This window comes from Poecilia mexicana, unplaced genomic scaffold (assembly GCF_051168715.1).
Source record: "Poecilia mexicana isolate PSO_F unplaced genomic scaffold, ASM5116871v1 scaffold_18, whole genome shotgun sequence".
Lineage (NCBI taxonomy): Eukaryota > Metazoa > Chordata > Actinopteri > Cyprinodontiformes > Poeciliidae > Poecilia > Poecilia mexicana.
Genome location: NW_028263387.1, coordinates 23,100,851 through 23,123,548, shown reverse-complemented (window position 1 = coordinate 23,123,548; position 22,698 = coordinate 23,100,851). Strand labels below are relative to the sequence as shown.

The window sequence follows — 22,698 nt, the reverse complement described above, 5'->3', positions numbered from 1 at the left end:
ATATATAGAGAGAGAGAGAGAGAGAGAGAGAGAGAGAGAGAGTCTTTGTGACGGCTGTCGCCTTTATTTTTACTTTCAAATAAAGGCCACTAGAGCCAACAAAACCTTAAGAAAAAAAAAAAGAACCTGGGCCTGAATCAGTCACGTGGTACGGCCCTTAAACGTCACATCCTGCTCCACAAACAAACGTTTCAATACACATTTCCTAAAAATCCTCCTGGTTTATTTGACACACGCCCCTAAGTCTCGGCTAGTTTAAGGTAAATATGTGAATATTTGCTGTAAAATGTCTCCAGTTCCGCCTCATACAGAGTTTATCAACGAGCTGTTAACTCCTGCTGAAATATCATTCACAGAGTTGGAAGAAATCAGCGTCAAGTCCGAGGAAAAGATGGAGGATCAGCGCAGACTGCTGGATTTTAGCCGGATACCGAAGATCATCTTACACAGGATAGGTACGAAACACCTTCACGTTTTACTGGTGATATGAGACACGAAAGCGGAGAAAAGCTGGAGGAAAAACACGAGACAGATTAAAGGAAACAATGTGTGAGACCGAATTAGGATGAATGTTTTACAGAATGAAATAAACTGATAAGACAGAAACAGAGCACTGGTTGGACAGCGTTTGCTGTGGCAGGCAGTTCTATCATTAAATGGGCTTTAACAAACTTTCATTCGATTAGATATGTTTAAACAATATAATTATGTTTTTGTCCAGACAAAATATGTCTTTGAGATATATTTAATTACATACTGACTAGTATAAATCATAAATTTAAGATGTTTGGTGGTTTCAGTTCAAGATATCTACAGTGTATTACTATCTGAAGCTCACATTTCATATAATCAAATTAAGACTAGTCAAAGTAAATCTGAAATATTCCACTTTTTGTTCTGACTAATAACAATTCAAATCCAGAAGATAAGCAACACCATTGTTCTGTCTATGGGGTTTGCAGAGCTGGGAAACCAGCATATAAACATGTTACAAGTAAATGAGACGAGTTCTTGTCTTGGTCAGAGTTTTGAGCTGCAGACTGTAACTCACTGCATTCACTGCTGGCTGGTGAGCAAGTAAAACATGTAAAGAGACAAATTATTGGGATTTTTGTTGTGGTGATTCTTTTTGACGATGAGTTTCTGCATAATATATCTTTTAATTGATTTTATGTTTTTTGTACAGTGTCCTTGAGCATCAAGAAATGTTCCTATCAATAAAATGTTAAATTATTAATTATCTGAAATATGTTTCAGGCAGTGATTCACTGTAGATATCTGGAATTGAAACCTCCATGAAACATAATAGTAAATCTGACGTCATTCATACTTTTCAGAATTTAATTGAAGATATTTCAAATACATGTTTGTCTAGTTGTAGTGTAGATATATATCAAGTCATAAACTAATTTCAGCTATTAGGCTATGTTATAAGTAAATGAAACTTATTGTTTTTATATCTTTATTGAAAGTCCAGCAGCGTTTGAAGACTCTCCAACTGAAACTAGTCAGAGGCAGAGAACTGATATGAGATGCACACAGTTATCTTAATACGTCACATTTTAACACCTCCTGCCTTCACTGCACACAAATGTGATAAAGATGAACGAAGGAAAACCGACTTCAGTAACAGAAAACTGGTCAGTATGTGGAGATGCAATCATAGCAAACAGCTGCTGAACACTTCCTGTTCTCTGTGGATTCAGCCACATTGTTGTGACTCTGGTGTGACTGTTTATAGTTTTGGTGCAGTATGCGTTGAATATTTGCTCTTGTATGCATGAACTGAGTAAAAGAATTTAACAGAAACAATTAACATTTTCTATTACAATGGCAGAAGACGTGGCTGTGTGGAGGCACCGAGTCTCCAGAGATTTTGTTTTCTCTGTATCTGTGGCTTTTGTATAATTTTCCTCATGATCTGAAGATAAATTGGACCTGAACTCAGAATTACCGAAACAATTTATTTGCTAAATACCAGAACACATAGCAAAAAGGTCTGTGATATGTTTGGACTGATTTTCACACATTAAATCAAAATCAAATCAAATTTTATTTGTATAGCACATTTCAGCAGCAAGGCATTTCAAAGTGATTCATAGTTTGAGTCAAAATGAAAAGCTTTTGTTTTGTGTTTTGCTCCAGATCTCTGTCAATACTGTATATGTAAAGAGGACAGGGTTCTCAATGAGCTCAGCAACCAGGAGGGGAACTCCACTTTAAAACAAGAGGAACCAGAACCTCTGCAGATAAAACAGGAACCAGAACCTCTACCGATGAAACAGGAGCAAGAAGAAACAGAACATCAACAGTTCAAAGAGGAAGAGAAGCAACTCAGCATCAGTCGGGATGAAGAGCATGTTGTGCTGAAACAGGAGACTGATGACATTTTGGTTAATCCTTCTAATGTGCCAAGAATCCACAATGAAGCAGAACCACAGAGGAACCAACTCATCTCTCATGGCTCTTCTGAGGATGAGAACCAGGAACAGGAAAGAAGCAAATCTGAAGACCCAAGAAACAGAGATGAGAAGCAGAAACGAAATGAAATGTATCAGAAAACCAAACAGCTGAAAAGCACAACTGAGAGTTCAGAACAAAAAACACACAAGAAAGCTCACCAAGACCAAAAGCTATATTCCTATAAAATTTGTGATGAATCTTTTAATAAGGCAAGTTTATTGACAACACACATGAGAACTCACACGGGCAAAAAGCCCTTCACATGTTCAACTTGTGGAAAAAGTTATGACCACAAGGCTGGATTAATTTATCATATGAAAGTTCACTCAGGTGAAAAACCTTTCTCATGTACAAGCTGTGACAAAAGGTTTACCAGTAAAGTAAATTTAACTGATCACATGAGGATTCACACAGGTCAGAAGCCTTTCTTATGTGGGACTTGTGGAAAAGGTTTCTATCGAAAATATATTCTAACTGGTCACATGAGAATTCATACAGGTGAGATGCCATTCAAATGTCCAAGATGTGGGAAAAGTTTCAGGAACAGTAGTTGTTTATATCGTCACATGAAGACACATACAAATGAGAAGCCTTACTCTTGTGGAACCTGTGGAAAAAGGTTCCGTCAAAAAGGCACTTTAACTCGTCACATGAAGACTCATACAGATGAGAGACCTTTCTCATGTGGGACCTGTGGAAAAAGTTACAAAATCAAAAATGATATAATTGGCCACATAAAGACACATACTAGTGAGAACTTTTTCTCTTGTGAAACCTGTGGAAAAAGGTTCAGTCTGAAAAACCATTTAACTTCTCACATGTGGACTCATACAAGTGAGAAGCCTTACTCTTGTGGGACCTGTGGAAAACGTTTCCATGAAAAAAGGTTTTTAAATGATCATATGAGAACTCATACAGGTGAAAAGCCTTTCTCTTGTGGGACTTGTGGAAAAAGTTTCCATCAAAAAAACATTTTAACTTCTCACATGAGAACTCATAGAGATGAGAAGGCATTTTCTTGTGGGTTTTGTGGAAAAAGTTTCTGTTATCAAAGCAATTTATCTAGTCACCTGAGAATTCATTCAGATGAGAAACCTTTCTCATGCGAGACTTGTGACAAAAGTTTCCGCTATCAAAACAGTTTAACTCGTCACCTGAGGACTCATACTGGTGAGAAACCGTTTTTATGTGGGACTTGTGGAAAAGGATTCAGTCATCAGAGCAATTTAACTCGTCACATGAGAATTCATACAGATGAGAAGCCTTTCTCATGTAAGACTTGTGGAAAGGGTTTCTGTCTAAATAGCCAGTTAACTGTTCACTTGAGAACTCATGTAGGTGAAACGGCAAAATCTGACCCTCAGGTAACAAGACACTCAGTTACTTAGTGTTTCGAAGCAGAGTAATTACAGCTGGGTAACATTTCTATAATGTATCAGCTTGGAGAAGAAAAGAGTTTAAAACAGGATGTTTATCTAAAACACTAAACTTTCACTTTATTCTGTCAGCTTTATCTTTCCATTTAAAATGATTTTAAAGTGAGATATTAAGAGCTTAAAAAGTTATGCATGCATTTTAATGTTTTTTCTGATCTAATGAAATATTAATAGTCTGTCTCTTGAAGTAATAATGGGTTTGAATGTTTTCAGATGTAGACTTGTAAAGCTGTTATTGTATGTCTATTCCTTGTACTTCTACTTTGTTTTATTTCATTCATTTAGCTCAGGATGCATGTTAGCTGTTACTATAGGAACTATTGGCATAGGTAAATTTTACAGCTGAAACGATTCCTCGAGTGATTAGAGTACCCGATTATTAAAATTCATCAAGGAAAAATTTATCTGCCTCGAAGTTTCATTATTTATATTTTATTATGTAATGCACAGTGTTTCAGCCGGGTCGTTACTTGCGTTGCGCATCGCTCTCACTTCCGCCTGAGTTGTTTACCAAAGCTAAGTGTTGGCAGCATAACGTCCGGTTTTCAAGTTCGACCTGGGAGAATTTTATTGATTTAAAAATTTAATAAAATTGAATTTTTAAATCAATAAAAATTGATTTAATTTTTTTATGTTTAAATAAAAATTAAATTTTTTTTTTAAATAAAAAAAAATTTAAATAAAAATTTTTAAAAATTTTATTTAAAAATTATTATTTTTTAAATTGTATTTGTGTATTTGTGATCTTACATCTTCATTATGAAGAAAGAACAGTGGTTTTTCATCAGCTCTCATTAGAAAACGATGTGAAAACGTTAGCTGCTATGCTAACTATTAGCGTTTACTCCAGGCCAATTAAGCTACATAGGAAATATTTTTCGGTTGTTGAGAAGCGAATTTCTGGCTGGAAATTCCAGCCAGAAATTACCTGAAAGATCAGGTAATTCTGATCTTTCATCCTTACCTGTGAAAGGTAATGGCAATGAATCCAGTTTGTTTCGTAAAACAGTTGAAACACACAGCACAGGACTTAAGGAGCTCCGATTGCCCTGCTGCCACATAGAAGATGGCGGACGCTGTTATGTACGACTCCATGAGGCATCTACATACATGATGTTTATGCCGCTGTTAGAGAAGTTCATTAAAAACCAGGGATTTTGTGAGGAAAGATCAGTCAGGATCAGAGCTGGAGCTGCTGTTCTTCAGTCTGTTTCCCAGCTTAGCTTCTCCATGTCGGTATTTAGCTATAAAGATGCTACGAGTCAGAGCCCAACATGCTGAAAATGTCTTTTTCTGAATGTGAAGGAAACATATATGTATTTGCTATTACACTTTTGGATAATTTCTCTTTTATCCTTGGCTTTAGCCTGTGAACCAGGACGTCTCAGAAGTCATTGGAGTTCTCCCAGTGTGACCAGCAGACTGAAGCCCTGCCTGAGCCAGTGTTCCCAGTATAATAAATAAATGTTTTATTCTTTCACTTTTTTAAAAAAAATATTTGAATCTGAAGTTTTAGTGTATTAATACAGCTTATGTAATGAAATAAAAATAATTTACTCTGTTAGAATTATTTTAACGCTTTGTTGTTAATAGCAGAGTTTACTTACTGTAGTAAATATTTTTTTCTCTGGAAAAAGTCAGAAAAAATGTAGTTTAATGTTTGACAATGACTGCTTTATAAACCAAAAGTAATTTCTCAATGTATAAGACAAATACAAGAAAATTATTTTTCTTGTCTTGAAACGTTAAATGTACATTAAATTATGGAATTATGTAAATATGTTCTTTAATTAAACACTGTAAAAGCGTGTCTGTTCATCAATGACAATATAAAAATTATCAGAATAATTTCTATCAAAAACATTGTGCTCTTTATTCAGAAATGCCCCAAAACAATTAAATAATCACATCAGAAGTTAGAAACTCTGACTTTAGTCATTTCTTTGACTGACAAATATACTAATGGGTGTAAGAAAATGTGTCAATGGCAGGTATTAATTTAAAATACTTTGTAGAACGGCACTTTCTGAAGTTCGGTCCATTTACCTGTATTAGCTTACTGGCACTACACATTCAATATGGCGGACGCTGTTACGTATCACAACAAAGGGCCGACGCGCCCCATGAGGCGTCTCCGTGTTTATGTCTGTGGTCTATGGATGAAACAGCGGCGTTTCAGCGCAATATTTACCCGGTAGCAAACCGATGAACCTGTTCCGGAATCAGTCACGTGGTACGGGGCGCTCGCCCGCCTTCAAACGTCACATCCTGCTCCATGAACAAAAGCTTCAATACACGCTTCCTAAAATTCCTCCTGGTTTACTCGACACTCGCTTCGAAGCCTGGGCACAGAAAGCACATCGCTAGTTTAAGGTAAATATGTGAATATTTGCTGTGAAATGTCTTCAGTTCCGCCTCAGAGTTTTTCAACGAGCTGTTACCTCCTGCTGAAATATCATTCACAGAGTTGGAAGAAAACAGCGTCAAGATGGAGGAAAAGATGGAGGATCATCGCAGACTGCTGGATTTTACCCGGAGACCGAAGATCATCTTACACCGGATAGGTACGAAACACCTTCACGTTTTACTGATGATATGAGGCACGAAAGCGGAGAAAAGCTGGAGGAAAAACACGAGACAGATTAAAGGAAACAATATGTGAGACCGAATTAGGATGAATGTTTTTTTCAAAATGAAATAAACTGATAAGACAGAAACGGAGCACTCGTTGGACAACGGGAAGTTAGGGAGGGCAGGTCGATTATAAAATAAATTAAGAAGTTTTATTATTATTATTCCATAAAGTGCACCAGCATCGGTTGTGGCAGGCTGTTCTATCATTAGATGGGTTTTACCAATCTTTCATTCTGTATATCTGAAATTAGATTTTGACTAGATATGTTTAAACTATATATATTGTATAATTCACTGCACGCAAATGTGATGGAGATGAACAAAGGAAAACCGACTTCAGTAACAGAAAACTGGTCAGTATGTGGAGATGCAATCATAGCAAACAGCTGCTGAACACTTCCTGATCTCTGTGGATTCAGCCACGTTGTTGTGACTGTTTATTGCATAGTTTTGGTACATTATGTGTTAAATACATTTTAGAATATTTTAAGAAATAAAATATTTCTTAGATTAATCAAAGAAAAGGCTGTTTAGATGTATTGAGGGATTAAAGTGAAAGTTTCATTGTTTGACTCCAAAGTAAAAGATTTTGGTTTGTGCTTTGCTCCAGATCTGTCAATGCTGCGTGTGTAAAGAGGACTAGATATATCTAGTCATAAACTAATTTCAGCTATTAGGCTATGTTATAAGTAAATGAAACTTATTGTTTTTATATCTTTATTGAAAGTCCAGCAGCGTTTGAAGACTCTCCAACTGAAACTAGTCAGAGGCAGAGAACTGATATGAGATGCACACAGTTATCTTTATACGTCACATTTCAACACCTCCTGCCTTCACTGCACACAAATGTGATAAAGATGAACGAAGGAAAACCGACTTCAGTAACAGAAAACTGGCCAGATGCAATCATAGCAAACAGCTGCTGAACACTTCCTGTTCTCGGTGGATTCAGCCACATTGTTGTGACTCTGGTGTGACTGTTTATAGTTTTGGTGCAGTATGCGTTGAATATTTGCTCTTGTATGCATGAACAGAGTAAAAGAATTTAACAGAATCAATTAAAATTTTCTATTACAATGGCAGAAGACGTGGCTGTGTGGAGGCACTGAGTCTCCAGAGATTTTGTTTTCTCTGTATCTGTGGCTTTTGTACAATTTTCCTCATGATCTGAAGATAAATTGGACCTGAACTCAGAATTACCAAAATGATTTATTTGCTAAATGCCAGAACACATAGCAAAAAGGTCTATAATACGTCTTAACTGATTTTCACACATTAAATCAAAATCAAATCAAATTTTATTTGTATAGCACATTTCAGCAGCAAGGCATTTCAAAGTGCTTTACATCATAACAAACACAGAGTCATGTAACATTGAATCAATAATCAAAAACGATACACAGAATTTTTTTTAGTCTAATCTAAGAAAAGGCTGTTTAGATGTATCAAGGGATTAAAGTCACTGTTTGACTCCAAACTAAAAGTTTTTGTTTTGTGTTTTGGTCCAGATCTCTGTCACTGCTGCATGTGTAAAGAGGACGGGGTTCTCAATGAGCCCAGCAACCAGGAGGGTAACTCCACTTTAAAACAAGAGGAACCAGAACCTCTGCAGATAAAACAGGAGCAAGAAGAAACAGAACATCATCAGTTCAAAGAGGAAGAGAAGCAACTCAGCATCAGGCATGATGAAGAGCAGCTTGTGCTGAAACAGGAGACTGATGACATTTTGGTAATTCCTTCCAATGTGCCAAAAACCCACAATGAAAGAGAACCACAGATGAACCAACTCATCTCTCATGGCTCTTCTGAAGATGAGAGTCAGGATCAGGAAGAAAGCAAATCTGAGTACTCAGGAAAAAAGAGAGATGAAAAACAGAAACATAATCAAATATGCCAGAAAACCAAACAACCGAAACTTAAAACTGAAAGTTCAAAACAAAAAACATACGAGAAAGTTCACCCAGACCAAAATTTATATTCCTATAAAATTTGTGATGAATCCTTTAATAAGGCAAGTTTATTGACAACACACATGAGAACTGACATGGACAAAAAGTCCTTCACATGTTCAACTTGTGGAAAAAGTTATGGCCACAAGGCTGGATTAATTTATCATATGAAAGTTCACTCAGGTGAGAAACCTTTCTCATGTGTGACATGTGGAAAAAGTTTCACAATGAAATCTAGTTTAGTTGTTCACATGATGAGTCACTCAGGTGAAAAACCTTTCTCATGTACAAGCTGTGAAAAAAGGTTTACCAGTAAAGTAAATTTAACTGATCACATGAGGAGTCACACAGGTCAGAAGCCTTTCTTATGTGGGACTTGTGGAAAAAGTTTCTATCGAAAATCGATTCTAACTTCTCACATGAGAATTCATACAGGTGAGATTCCTTTCAAATGTGCAAGCTGTGGAAAAAGTTTCAGAAACAGAAGTTGTTTATATCGTCACATGATTACGCATACAAATGAGAAGCCTTACTCTTGTGGAACCTGTGGAAAAAGGTTCAGTCAAAAAGGCACTTTAACTCGTCACATGAAGACTCATACAGATGAGAGACCTTTCTCATGTGGGAACTGTGGAAAAAGTTACAAAATCAAAACTGATCTAATTGGCCACATAAAGACACATACTAGTGAGAACTTTTTCTCTTGTGAAACCTGTGGAAAAAGGTTCAGTCTGAAAAACCATTTAACTTCTCACATGTGGACTCATACAAGTGAGAAGCCTTACTCTTGTGGAAACTGTGGAAAAGGTTTCCATGAGAAATGGTTTTTAAATTATCATATGAGAACTCATACAGGTGAAAAGCCTTTTTCCTGTGGGACTTGTGGAAAAAGTTTCCATCACAAAAAAAATTTAACTTCTCACATGAGAACTCATAGAGATGAGAAGGCATTTTCTTGTGGGTTTTGTGGAAAAAGTTGTGGTTATCAAAGCAATTTATCTAGTCACCTGAGAATTCATTCAGATGAGAAACCTTTCTCATGTGAGACTTGTGGCAAAAGTTTCCGTTATAAAAACAGTTTAACTCGTCACCTGAGGACTCATACTGGTGAGAAACCGTTTTTATGTGGGACCTGTGGAAAAGGCTTCAGTTATAAGAGCAATTTAACTACACACATTAGAATTCATACAGATGAGAAGCCATTCTCATGTAAGACTTGTGGAAAGGGTTTCCGTCTGAATAGACAGTTAACTGGTCACTTGAGAATCCATGTGGGTGAAACGGCAAAATCTGACCCTCAGGCACCAAGACACTCAGTAACTTAGTGTTTGGAAGCAGAGTAATTACAGCTGGGTAACATTTCTGTAATGTATCAGCTTGGAGAAGAAAAGAGTTTAAACAGGACGTTTATCTAAAACACTAAACTTTCACTTTATTCTGTCAGTTTTATCTTTCCATTTAAAATGATTTTAAAGTGAGATATTAAGAGCTTACAAAGTTATGCATGCATTTTAATGTTTTTTCTGATCTAATGAAATATTAATAGTCTGTCTCTTGAAGTAATAATGGGTTTGAATGTTTTCAGATTTAGACTTGTAAAGCTGTTATTGTATGTCTATTCCTTGTACTTCTACTTTGTTTTATTTCATTCATTTAGCTCAGGATGCATGTTAGCTGTTACTATAGGAACTATTGGTGTAGGTATATTTTATGGCTTAAGCGATTCCTCGAGTGATTAGAGTACCCGATTATTAAAATTCATCAAGGAAAATTTATCTGACTCGAAGTTTCATTATTTATATTTTATTATGTAATGCACAGTGTTTCGGCCGGGTCGTTACTTGCGTTGCGCATTGCTCTCACTTCCGCCTGAGTTGTTGACCAAAGCTAAGTGTTAGCAGCATAACGTCCAGTTTTCAAGTTCGGCCTGGGAGAATTTTATTGATTTATGATATTGTCTGGGTTTTTGTAGTTTTTTTGGGGGAACCAATAAGCATCCTCACAATGACGGGAACGATGCCTGGAGTACAGTAGTCTTATCCTCCCGGAGCTGCTGGCTCAGAGTGAACGGCAGGGAGGAGCATGGCGGGTTTATTCATACAGACTGAACGATGCGGGCGGATGTGCGTAGCTATACTCACATCCGCATATAGTGGATGTGAGTATAGCTGATATGATGTGCATATAGATGATATGAAATAAATTTCATATCATCCCAGTCTCATTACACTTTTGGATAATTTCTCTTTTATCCTTGGCTTTAGCCTGTGAACCAGGACGTGTCATAAGTAATTGGAGTTCTCCCAGTGTTCCCAGTATAATAAATAAATGTCTTTTATTCTTTCACTTTTTGTTATTGTAAAATATCTGAATCTGAAGTTTTACTGTATTAATACAGCTTATGTAATGAAATAAAAATAATTTACTCTGTTAGAATTATTTTCACTCTTTACTGTCGTAGCAGAGTTGACATACTGTAATACAAGTCTTTTTCTCTGGAAAAATGTAAGAAAAATATGTAGTTTAATGTTTGAGAATGACTGATTTTATAAATCAAGTCATTTCTCAATGTATAAAAAATAAATACAATTACTTGTCTTGAAACGTTAAATCTACATTAAATTATGGAATTATGTAAATACATTTTTTTAATAAAACTGTAAGTGTGTCTGTTCATCAATGTCAATATAAAAAGTATCAGAATAATTTCTATCAAATAAAAACATTGTGTTCTTTATTCAGAAATGCCCCAAAAATTAAATAATCACATCAAAAGTTAGAAACTCTGTCTTTAGTCATTTCTTTGTTTATCAAATATATTACTTCGTGTGAGAAAATGTGTCAATGGCAGGTATTAATTTAAAATACTTTGTAGAACGGCACTTTCTGAAGTTCGGTCCATTTGCCTGTATTAGCTTACTGGCACATATTCCACATTCAATACCGCGGACGCTGTTACGTATCGCAGCAACGGGCCGACCCGCTCCATGAGGCGTCTACATACCGGAAGCAAACCGATGAACCTGTTCCGGAATCAGTCACGTGGTACGGGGCGCTCGCGCGCCTTCAAACGTCACATCCTGCTCCATGAACAAAAGCTTCAATACACGCTTCCTAAAATTCCTCCTGGTTTACTCAACGAAGGCCCCGAAGCCTCGGCACAGAAAGCACATCGCTAGTTTTAGGTAAATATGTGAATATTTGCTTTAAAAATGTCTTCAGTTCTGCCTCAGACAGAGTTTATCAACGAGCTGCTAACTCCTGCTGAAATATTCACAGAGTTGGAAGAAATCAGCCTCAAGATGGAGGATCATCGCACACTGCTGGATTTTAGCCGGATACCGAAGATCATCTTACACCGGATAGGTACGAAACACCTTCACGTTTTACTGATGATATGAGGCACGAAAGCGGAGGAAAGCTGGAGGAAAAACACGATCAATCAATCAAATTTTATTTTTATAGCACATTTCAGCAGCAAGGCATTTCAAGGTGCTTTACATAATTAAAATAAAAACGGCATGTGACATTGAATAAACAGTGAGAAAGAGAAAGACATTTTGAAAATGATAAAAAAAAGACAAAAACATTAAAACCTGCACCCCTTTTAAAGTCCCAGTTAAACGTCGTTTAACTGGGACTCCAACCTCTAGGTTTTCAGTTGAAACGACGTCAACTGGGACTCTAAAGCCTGTAGAACTTCAGTTAAACGTCGTTTAACTGGGACGTTTTCTGGGGGGCTTTACATAGACAGTGTGAAAGAGAATTAAAAAGAAGTTAATAACTAGATGAAAAGTAAAGATAAAAACATTAAAAACATCAAAGACATAAAAACTAAAGATAAAAACATTAAAAACATTGAAGACATCAAAACCCACACTCTAACCCTAATTTAGCCATAAGGAACTCTAAACTGGTGGGTTTTTAGTCAAGATTTAAAGGCGTCCAGTGTTTCAGCTGTTTTACAGTTTTCTGGAAGTTTGTTCCAAATCTGTGGTGCATAGAAACTGAATGCTGCTTCTCCTCGTTTGGTTCTGGTTCTGGGGATGCAGAGTAGAACCAGAAGATCTGAGGGGTCTAGACGGTTGGTACAGCAATAACAGATCTGTAAGGTATTGTGGTGCTAAACCGTTCAGTGATTTATAAACTAACAGTATTTTAAAGTCTATCCTCTGAGCTACAGGGAGCCAGTGTAGGGACTTTAAAACTGGTGTTATGTGCTCTATATTTCTGGTTTTAGTCAGAACGCGAGCGGATTCAGTGGATTCAGCCACGTTGTTGTGACTGTTTATCGCATAGTTTTGGTACATTATGTGTGAAATACTTTTTAGAATATTTTAAGAAATAAAATATTTCTTAGATTATTCTTAGATTAAACTAAGAAAAGGCTGTTTAGATGAATCGAGGGATTAAAGTGAAGTATTCATAGTTTGACTCAAAATGAAAAGCTTTTGTTTTGTGTTTTGGTCCAGATCTCTGTCACTGCTGCATGTGTAAAGAGGACGGGGTTCTCAATGAGCTCAGCAACAAGGAGGGGAACTCCACTTTAAAACAAGAGGAACCAGAACCTCTGCAGATAAAACAGGAACCAGAACCTCTACAGATAAAACGGGAGCAAGAAGAACCAGAACATCAACAGTTCAAAGAGGAAGAGAAGCAACTCTGCATCAGTCAGGATGAGGTGCATATTCTGCTGAAACAGGAGACTGATGACATTTTGGTAATTCCTTTTAATGTGCCAAAAAAAAAACCCACAATGAAACAGAACCACAGAGGAACCAACTCATCTCTCATGATTCTTCTGAAGATGAGAGTCAGGATCAGGAAGGAAGCAAATCTGACTCAGGAAAAAAGAGAGATGAAAAACAGAAACATAATCAACTATGCCAGAAAACCAAACAGCAGAAACTTAAAACAGAGTTCAAAACAAAAAAAAAAAACATACAAGAAAGCTCACCCAGACCAAAATTTATATTCCTATAAAATTTGTGATGAATCCTTTAAGAAGGCAAATTTATTGACAACACACATGAGAACTGACGCGGGCAAAAAGCCCTTCACATGTTCAACTTGTGGAAGAAATTATGGCCACAAGGCTGGATTAATTTATCATATGAAAGTTCACTCAGGTGAGAAACCTTTCTCATGTGTGACCTGTGGAAAAATTTACAAAATCAAAAATGATTTAATTGGCCACATAAAGACACATACTAGTGAGAACTTTTTCTCTTGTGAAACCTGTGGAAAAAGGTTTCCATGAGAAATGGTTTTTAAATGATCACATGAGAACTCATAGAGATGAGAAGGCATCTTCTTGTGGGTTTTGTGGAAAACGTTATCAAAGCAATTTATCTAGTCAGAAAAGAGTTTAAAACAGGACGTTTATCTAAAACACTAAACTTTCACTTTATTCTGTCAGTTTTATCTTTCCATTTAAAATGATTTTCAAAGTGAGATATTAAGAGCTCATGACGTTGTGCATCCATTCTCTTAAGCCCGACGATCCCTCATGAGGGATCAGTTTTCAGGTCTTTTCGGCTTTCTCCGTAAACAACTGCTCCACGTTACTTTTTTTTTTTTCGTCCGCTAGGGAAGGCTTTCCTCATTTGAAAACTCTCGCATACAAGTTTTGTCCAACATGTTATGGTTTTACAGCTATTTCAAAACAGCTGAGAGATTGAAAGGTCCTCAGAGATTTCGTAGTTTTCCTAAAACTCTCTTCGAAAACAACCCTTTTAGTTGAGCAGAGCCCCATTGACAAGAATCACATGACAGGAAAGGGACTGACCTTTGTAGATATCATATAATCGGCTACGTAAATTTACCACCGGGTCTGAATTTGTCCTGCTCTCGTGCGCTCTACACGTGGTCTCTTGTTTCATGAAACAGAGAAATATGGACTGCAAATGCTGGAGTCCATATTCAGCATTTGAGTATTTTATGACCAAGTAATGAACAAATAAATATGAAACTTTTCAGCGTTTCGACAGGTCATTGTTGACTTGTATATGGAAAATCTATCATTTCTGATGGCACAGCAGAAGAAACTGGGCGATTTTGAGGCTTTACTATGCGCACACAGAGCTTTTCTGATAGAAGCACACGAAACTACACAGCAGTACCGGACGGCTGCGTTTTTGTTTTGGGCTCACTCAAGTTTGGCAAGTTATTTCATTTTTCAGTACATTTAGATATCATGTGTCATCTCTTAGTTATTTTTGTCTTGTATTTCGTGGTATCAGCTGTTGAGTTACAACCGTAAAATAAGGTAAATAAAAAGAAAACCGCCGTTTCTCTTCAAAAGCTGTTACGCTCTGTCTCCGCTGAGAGCTGGAGGGCGGGGGGGGAACCATTAGTACATGAATGGTTGTTAATGGGCGTGCATCATTACCAAACGAATGCAGGTGTATAAGGTCCATGTATAAAACCAGCACACCTGAAAGTAATCACTCCGTTTCACGGATACATGCTTTAGAGTATAGCTGCAGCAGAACGATACGAGCGGAGCCAACTCTTTTCATTTCTTGCAAAGATTACCTCTTCTGCAATGGCACAGCAAAAGAAAATGTCAGATGTGGAGGCACTGGAAGAGATATTCAAGAGCGACAGTGAGCTGAAGGACTCTTCCGACAGCTGCTGGGATTCAGAAGAGGAGGAATATCTGGACAAGGCAGAGAGGATTGATCTCGGTGATGTGTAAGTTTTTCACCCGCAACTTCACACGAAATATTCCATGTTCTGGTTTCCTTTCTGTATTTATTTATTTATGTTTTACTGAAAATATGTTTTTTTTTACTGAGGATTTCATATTTATTTGTTCATTACTTGGTCATAAAATACTCATAATTTTTCAAAAACTTTATTTTTATTCACAGACAAGTGGAAGCAGAACCATCCAGCTCCCACAGAACACAACCTCCCACCACCCCTGACGAGACTTCATCTTCTTTGAGGTGAAATGTCCATTCTGCAATAAAATTTGGTTACAAAATAAGCAATGTGTTGTCACACTGTAACAATGGTGTCTCTATTTCATAAAACTGTTTTATTTCACAAAACACAGTTTTATTTCATAAAACTGTGTGATGCAGCGTCATTTTCAGAATATTGTTTTTATAAAGCCAAATGTAGTCTTTATATTTCATTCTGTTTCCACAGTGACGATGGTGCAGCTGTAGATGAAGAATATGTACCACCTGTTCATCAGCCATCTGCATGGCGTGGAAAAGCTCCAGCTACAAAAAGAAAAACAACCATGCTCAAAGCTGCAAGAAAACGTCAAAAAGCAAGCACCTCGGAGCAACATCATCAAGGCCAGGATGTTTGGCACACTGCAGAGGAACCTGATATGGAGCCCGAATGTCCAAGATTTTCTCCAAGCAAAACTCCAGGACCCCAGATTGACGCAACACGAACCTGGTCACCCCTGAGCTTGTTCAAGCTTTTTTTTAGTGCCACCACCATTCAACAGATCATCAACAATACAAACAAAAATGCAGAACGTTTAGTTTCAGCTGGGAAAAACTTTAAGTGGTCACCCCTGACAGAGAAGGACTTCTACACTTTTTTAGCCATCATTATTTTCTCCGGATTGGTAAACGTCCCTTCCAAACCAGACTTGTGGAGAACTAAGTGGCCATATAATTTTCCTTTTCCACGAAGCAGTATGGCCCGGGACAGATTTGAAGCCATCTCTTGGTCCCTTCACCTGTCTGACATAAAAGAGGATGAAGACAATGAGAAGAAAAGGGGAACACCTGGTTATGATCGGCTATTGAAAGTTAGACCACTGTACGATCAGATCAGAGTTGCTTGCAAGTCTGCGTTTCAACCCAGCAAAGAAATATGCATCGATGAAAGGATGGTGGCAAGCAAAGCTCAAATTACTTTCAAAGAATTCATGAAGGATAAGCCAACTAGGTTTGGATACAAGTTATATGCTTTGGCAGATTCCAGGACAGGTTATACTTGGAATTTTTTTATCTACCAGGGAAAGTCTGCCATTGTTCGGGAAGAAGACCTCAGCACCAAATCTGTTATGGACCTGTTGGATTTTCCACTTTTAGGAAAGGGGTATCATTTATATGTGGACAATTTTTATACTAGTCCGTACCTATTTCAAAAACTGGTTTCCAACCACACTGCTGCATGTGGCACCATCCGCCAAAATCGTGTTGGATTTCCAAAAACAACTGAGAACAACCTTCCAAAAAATGCACTGAGGGGAGAGATGAGATGGATGCGAAAAGACGGACTCCTATTTGTAAAGTGGAAGGACACGAAAGAGTTAACGATCTGCAGCACCTTTCACAGAGCCTTCAGTGGTCAAAGGGTACAGAGGAGAGTGAAAGAGGCAGGGCAGTGGGTATTGAAAGATATTACTGTGCCAGACTCTGTGAAGGATTACAATCAATTTATGGGAGGAGTTGATTTGTCCAATGCTCTCCTTCAGGACTATTCAGTGAGAAACAAGACTATGAAGTGGTATAAGACTTTTTTTTACCACTTCATTGACATTTCTGTTGTTAATAGTTTCATTCTTTTCAAAATTCTGGCAATCAAAAGAGGGGAAATCCCGATTTCCCAGCGACATTTCAGGGAGAAACTTATGGAGGAGCTGATACAGGCGCCCAAAGCAGCTGCAGCTTCTGCTCAACCCAGGGCATTCTCAGAATGCTTGATTCCCAGATTCTTTGGAAGAACAGCGGACAAGCGGAGGGCTTGTGTGTGGTGCAGGAAAAATGGCAGTGTCAAGAAAACGCCACTATACTGTCCAAAATGTGAAGTGGCCCTCTGTCTTCTGCCAGGCAGAAATTGTTTTGAGGACTACCACAAGAACTTGTAGCTTGTGCTTTTTGTGTTGAACTTTGTGGGGTTTTTTTGTTTTTGGTGGTGGTTCAGAGCGAACGGCAGAGACGAGCATGGCGTTTATACAGACTGAACGCTGCGGGCGTCTGTGATTTAGTTGCGTAGCTTTACGGACGAACCAAAAAATAAATTTCATATTATCCTAGTCGCCACTACTGGGTGGCGTTGCATACATGGTAGATGTTTCTGTGTGTGATGAACGAAGGTATTAAACCTTGTGGTTGGGCTGAAGACAAAGCTATAAATGTCTGGGCAAGGTGAGAGTTCATCTATTAAACTGACTGAAGATGACTGCATAAACCAAAAGCTGGAGTGTGGGCATTTTTTATAAGTGTATTTGTGATCTTACATCCTTATTATTAAATTTAATATAATTTCAGTTCTTTGTATGACGTTTATTCAGGTTAACTTAGAAAGTGAGCTATTGTTACAATTTCTGAACTACAAAACAGTAATTGTTAGGGAAGCTCAAATGTGAAAAATTTGATGGTATGCGATATTAATACTGGTGTTATGTTAGATTTACCAATGTTATCCAATTACTCGGTTAATTGTCAAGTAATCAATAGATTACTCGATTGCTAAAATATTTGTTTGCAACAGCCCTAGTATATTTAGATTAAATTTTTCATTCTAAAGTTGAATCTAAATATACCATATTTCCCACACTATAAGGCGTATCTAAAAACCTATTTTCTCAAAAGCCGACAGTGCGCCTTATAATCCGGTGTGCCTTATATATGGACCAATATTGAGCCACAACAGGTCTAGCAACTACAGTGAGCAGCCGCCGACTTCATTTTCGTACGTAGAAAAAGCGCGCGGTGCATGCTGGGATAGTTGTCAGAATGCTGGTTTGTTAATAAAGTCTGACTGACCTATCTACCTACCAGCCGTGTAGAATCAGGTCATCTGCAGGTCATTTAGCACCACGTTCTCCTCCATCATGCTGTGTGCAAACGGAGAAGGGTGACCATCGTCCGGCCCCGGCCCAGGAAGGCTCTCCTCGCCGACCGGAGTCAGACTGTTTTGTTGACATTCCCTTTAGTGCAGCTCCATCTAGTGGATGCATAACGTAACTCCAGCCTCTGCTGTAGCGTCTATTCTATGTGCCTTATAATGTGGTGCACCTTATATATGAAAAAAGTTTTAAAATGGAGGCTCTACCAACTGCACAGTGGTGCAGTTGGTAGAGCTGTTGCCTTGTAGCAAGAAGGTTCTGGGTTTGATTCCCGGCCCTGGTCTTTCTGCTTGGAGTTTGCATGTTCTCCCTGTGCATGCGTGGGTTTTACTCCCACAGTCCAACAACATGACTGTCAGGTTAAACCTCTCCAAATTGCCCCTAGGTGTGAGTGTGTGTGTGCATGGTTGTGTGTCTCTGTGTTGCCCTGCGACAGACTGGCGACCTGTCCAGGGTGACTCCGGCTCTTGTCCAGAACGATAGCTGGAGAGGCACCAGCAACCCTCCTGACCCCACTGAGGGACAAGGGTGTAAAGAAAATGGAAGGATGGTTTTAACTATATTTCATTATATTGAAGGCACCGTATTTTCCGCACTATAACGGTACTTTACTTTTTCATTACTTTCTCGAGTTTTTTATTCAGGGCGAAAATGCTATTGATTATATGATGGAAACAATGCAGACGTTTCTACGATTTGCTAGTTATAATGAAACCTGAGATGTTTTCCCTTTTATGTTAAAACATCTGCATTGACTTTAAAGTTATTTTTTATTCATGTGACTTTTGTTTTATCTACAACACAGATTTTGTTTTAGAAGGTTTTAATTTTTTTAGGATGTTAGAAAATGTATTGGTGATACAGATTCAATTTCACATAGAAATGTGACTAGATAAAACTGTTTCTATATTACTCTAATATGGTAAAGTTTTTTAACCATAATGATGGTCCTTGTCTTTTTTTCAGATCAGTAGAGGCTTGAGACCAATGTAAAAGTTCCTGCTTCTTAAGTATTTACTCTCAATTTCTCCCAAGCAACTATTCTTTTTTCAACATTCTTTATTTAAGAGTATGCAGTATTATGAAGCCGACATATATGCATTAGATAAATTGCAAACACACACAGAACACACCCAAGAAATTCCTAAAACAAGTAAATGTAACAGGGATGAAACAGTAGCGTTTCAGCGCCATATTTACCCGGAAGCAAACAGAGGAACCTGGTCCGGGTCAGTCACGTGGTACGGCCCTCTCGTGCGGCTTCAAACGTCACATCCTGCTCCAGGAACAAACGCTTCAATACACGTTTCCAAAAAATCCTCCTGGTTTTTTGAAGCCTCGGCACAAAAAGCACATCGCTAGTTTTAGGTAAATATCTGAATATTTGCTGTAAAATGTCTTCTATGATGAGAAAGTTTATCAACGAGTTGCTAACTCCTGCTGAAGAAACATTCACAGAGTTGGAAGAAATCAGCGTCAAGATGGAGGAAAAGATGGAGGATCAGCGCAGACTGCTGGATTTCACCCGGACACCGAAGATCATCTTACACCGGATAGGTACGAAACACCTTCACGTTTTACTACGAAGCTGAAGTTGGTTTCCATTTCTAGCTTCCAGTAGCTAAAGGGCGATCCCACTTAATTTTTCACTGCCTCCCGCATCTTTAATCCAGTGTTTTATATACTATATTACAATAGTCATTATTATCAAAGTGTCTTGAATAGGAATCAAATAAACACAAAAATTTATTTTTTATCATATTTTACATTTCTTATTTCAAATTGTACTTAACATGTCCACTTCAAAAATACACCTGAACAGTGCCACAACACTGCATTATTTGCAGATAATTAATTCGTTTTCAAAAAATCTTTTAAGACCAATTACCGTATTTTCCGGACTATGAGCGCACCATACTATAAACCGTACTTTCAAATTTTTTTAACCTCCCCCTTCCCGCTCTGGAGACTTACAAACATAAGCTGCACCGGGCTACAGGCCGCTGGTATCGCTGCCGCTCTCGGTTTCCCATAATAAGGACCCAGCAGAGGGCTGCGTCCTAATAACTGCTGGATATATTAAGGACGCAGTTCTCCGTCTCCAAATCCGGTTTTGTTCATGCCGATTTTACGTGCAGCGCTTTATTTCCCTCCTGTATTGCCAGATCGATACTCCTCAACTTAGAAGCTGCATCATATGAGTTTGAAAACATTTATCCGTCGTGCCTGCTGCTAGCATGTGGTTGTTCTAAATGAAAATTAGCGCGTTCTTCTTTGATTTCCAATTTTGACTTCCAATGATTCACTTCCTGCTAAAGAGCCCCCTAGTGGTTGAAGAAAAATCCACAGAAAAGCCGGATGTTCAAAGTGTAGGAAAAAGGTAGCAGTCCGGAAAACACGGTAGGTGAAATTAGATAATTTCCACGGCACACCTGACAATCACCCATGGCACACTAGTGTGCCACGGCACAGTGGTTGAAAAACACTGCTTTAATCGACTCCAGTTTAAAAACTACTTCAACTTGAGACTTGAAACTTAGGCTGGATTATTCTCCGCTTCAAGCGGAATGAATAAAAAAATGTTTGTGATTTGTGAAACCTTTTTCTGATTTGTGAAACTTAAAAAATGAGCGATTTCACCTCTTTTTTTAACTTGGTCACACTTGAACTGCTCTAAATTTAAAAAAACTACAACAACTAGACTCTTCAAACGTGGACTAAATTATTCTCCTCTTAGAGCAGAATATCTAGAACCATGTTTGCGATTTGTGAAAACTCAATAAAGGTCTATTATCACCATTTTTTCGGAACTCTGTCATACTAGAACTGCTCTAATTCAAAACCTACAACAGTGGTTCTTAACCTGGGTTCGACCGAACCCCAGGGGTTCGATGAGTCGGTCTCAGGGGTTCGGCGGAGCCTCTGCTGCGGAGGTAAAGACACACTGAGTAAAGTCGTGATGACGCCCCGCTTTGCTTTGAAACTTCAAAATCAGAAAAAGGTTTCACAAAACATGGTTTGGAATATCCAGCATGAAGAGAATAATCCAGTGTATTTTTGAAGAGTCTGAGTTGTAGTTTTTTAATTAGAGCAGATATAAGGTGATCCAGATGCCAAAAAATGGTGAAAATCAACTTTGAGTTTTCACAAATCAGAAAAATGTTTCACAAATCCCAAACATGATTATAAAGATTCTTCTTGAAGAGAATAATCTAGTCCAAGGTTGAAGTATCTAGGTGTTGTAGTTTTTTTAATTAGAGCAGTTCTAGTATGAAAGAGATGCAAAAAATGGTGATTATTGAACTTTATTGAAGTTTCACAAATCAGAAAAAGTTTTCACAAATCACAAACATGGTTTTATTCTTTCAGCTTGAAGCGGAGAATAATCCAGTCCAAGTTTCAAGTCTCTAGGTGTTGTAGTTTTTATACTATAGTCGATTAAAGATACAGAAGGTAGTGAAAAATTAAGTGGAATCACCCTTTAGCTATTGGAAGCTAGAAATAGAAACCAACTTCAGCTTCGTCGTTTTACTGATGATATGAAGCGCGAAATGGAGAAAAGCTGGAGGAAAAACACGAGAGAGGTTAAAGGAAAATGCGTGAGACCGATTTGGGATGAATGTTTTACAGAATCAAATTAATCGATAAGACAGAAACAGAGCTCTGGTTGGACAACGGGAGGTTTGGGAGGGCAGGTCGATTACAAAAAATACTATTATTATTCCATAAAGTGCATCAGCGCTTGCTGTTGCAGGCAGTTCTATCATTAAATGGTCTTTACCAAACTTTCATTGTTAATACACTCTGTTAGAAAACTATGTTTTTCTTCTAAGACCTCTTTTGGATGAGAAATATTAACAGAAATGAACTGATAATGTCACAAAAATGTCATGTGTCTGAAATGAGTTTCTGACTAGATATGTTTAAACAATATTATTATATTTTTGACCAGACAAAATTAGTCTTTGAAGTATATTTAATTACATCCTGACTAGTATAAATCATACATTTAAGATGTTTGGTGGTTTCAGTTCAAGATATCTACAGTGTATTACTATCTGAAGCTCATATTTCATATAATCAAATTAAGACTAGTCAAAGTAAATGTGAGATATTCCACCTTTTGTTCTGTCTATGGGGTTTGCAGAGCTGGGAAACCAGCATATAAACATGTTACAAGTAATATATATATATATATATATATATATATATATATATATATATATATATATATATATATATATATATATATATATATATATATATATATATATATAGAGAGTGTAGTTCATTTGGACACGACACTTAACTTTTTGAAACATTAGAAATTGTTACACCGGATCCACTCTGTTGGTTTTTTGACATTATAGACGATGGATGATGAATA

General features: G+C 37.5%; 3 protein-coding genes and 1 long non-coding RNA gene across 11 annotated transcripts in view; all 4 read left to right on the top strand.

The window, feature by feature from the left end:
- LOC148154204 (CD276 antigen-like) overlaps positions 1-22,698 on the top strand; it is a 116,028-nt gene that overhangs the window by 18,240 nt on the left and 75,090 nt on the right. The gene's annotated exons all lie outside the window — the stretch shown is intronic.
- LOC106907965 (uncharacterized) overlaps positions 1-22,698 on the top strand; it is a 63,394-nt gene that overhangs the window by 11,194 nt on the left and 29,502 nt on the right. The gene's annotated exons all lie outside the window — the stretch shown is intronic.
- LOC106908417 (uncharacterized) lies at positions 12-4,233 on the top strand. Its single transcript, XM_088015779.1, has 2 exons — positions 12-455; positions 2,146-4,233. The coding sequence occupies exons 1-2, from the start codon at positions 287-289 to the stop codon at positions 3,849-3,851; spliced, it is 1,875 nt and encodes a 624-aa protein (XP_087871905.1). The 5' UTR covers positions 12-286; the 3' UTR covers positions 3,852-4,233.
- Positions 6,072-10,921, top strand: LOC106908416 (uncharacterized). Its single transcript, XM_088015765.1, has 3 exons — positions 6,072-6,272; positions 6,365-6,463; positions 8,042-10,921. Exons 2-3 carry the CDS (start codon positions 6,388-6,390, stop codon positions 9,805-9,807), a joined length of 1,842 nt encoding a protein of 613 aa, XP_087871891.1. The 5' UTR covers positions 6,072-6,272; positions 6,365-6,387; the 3' UTR covers positions 9,808-10,921.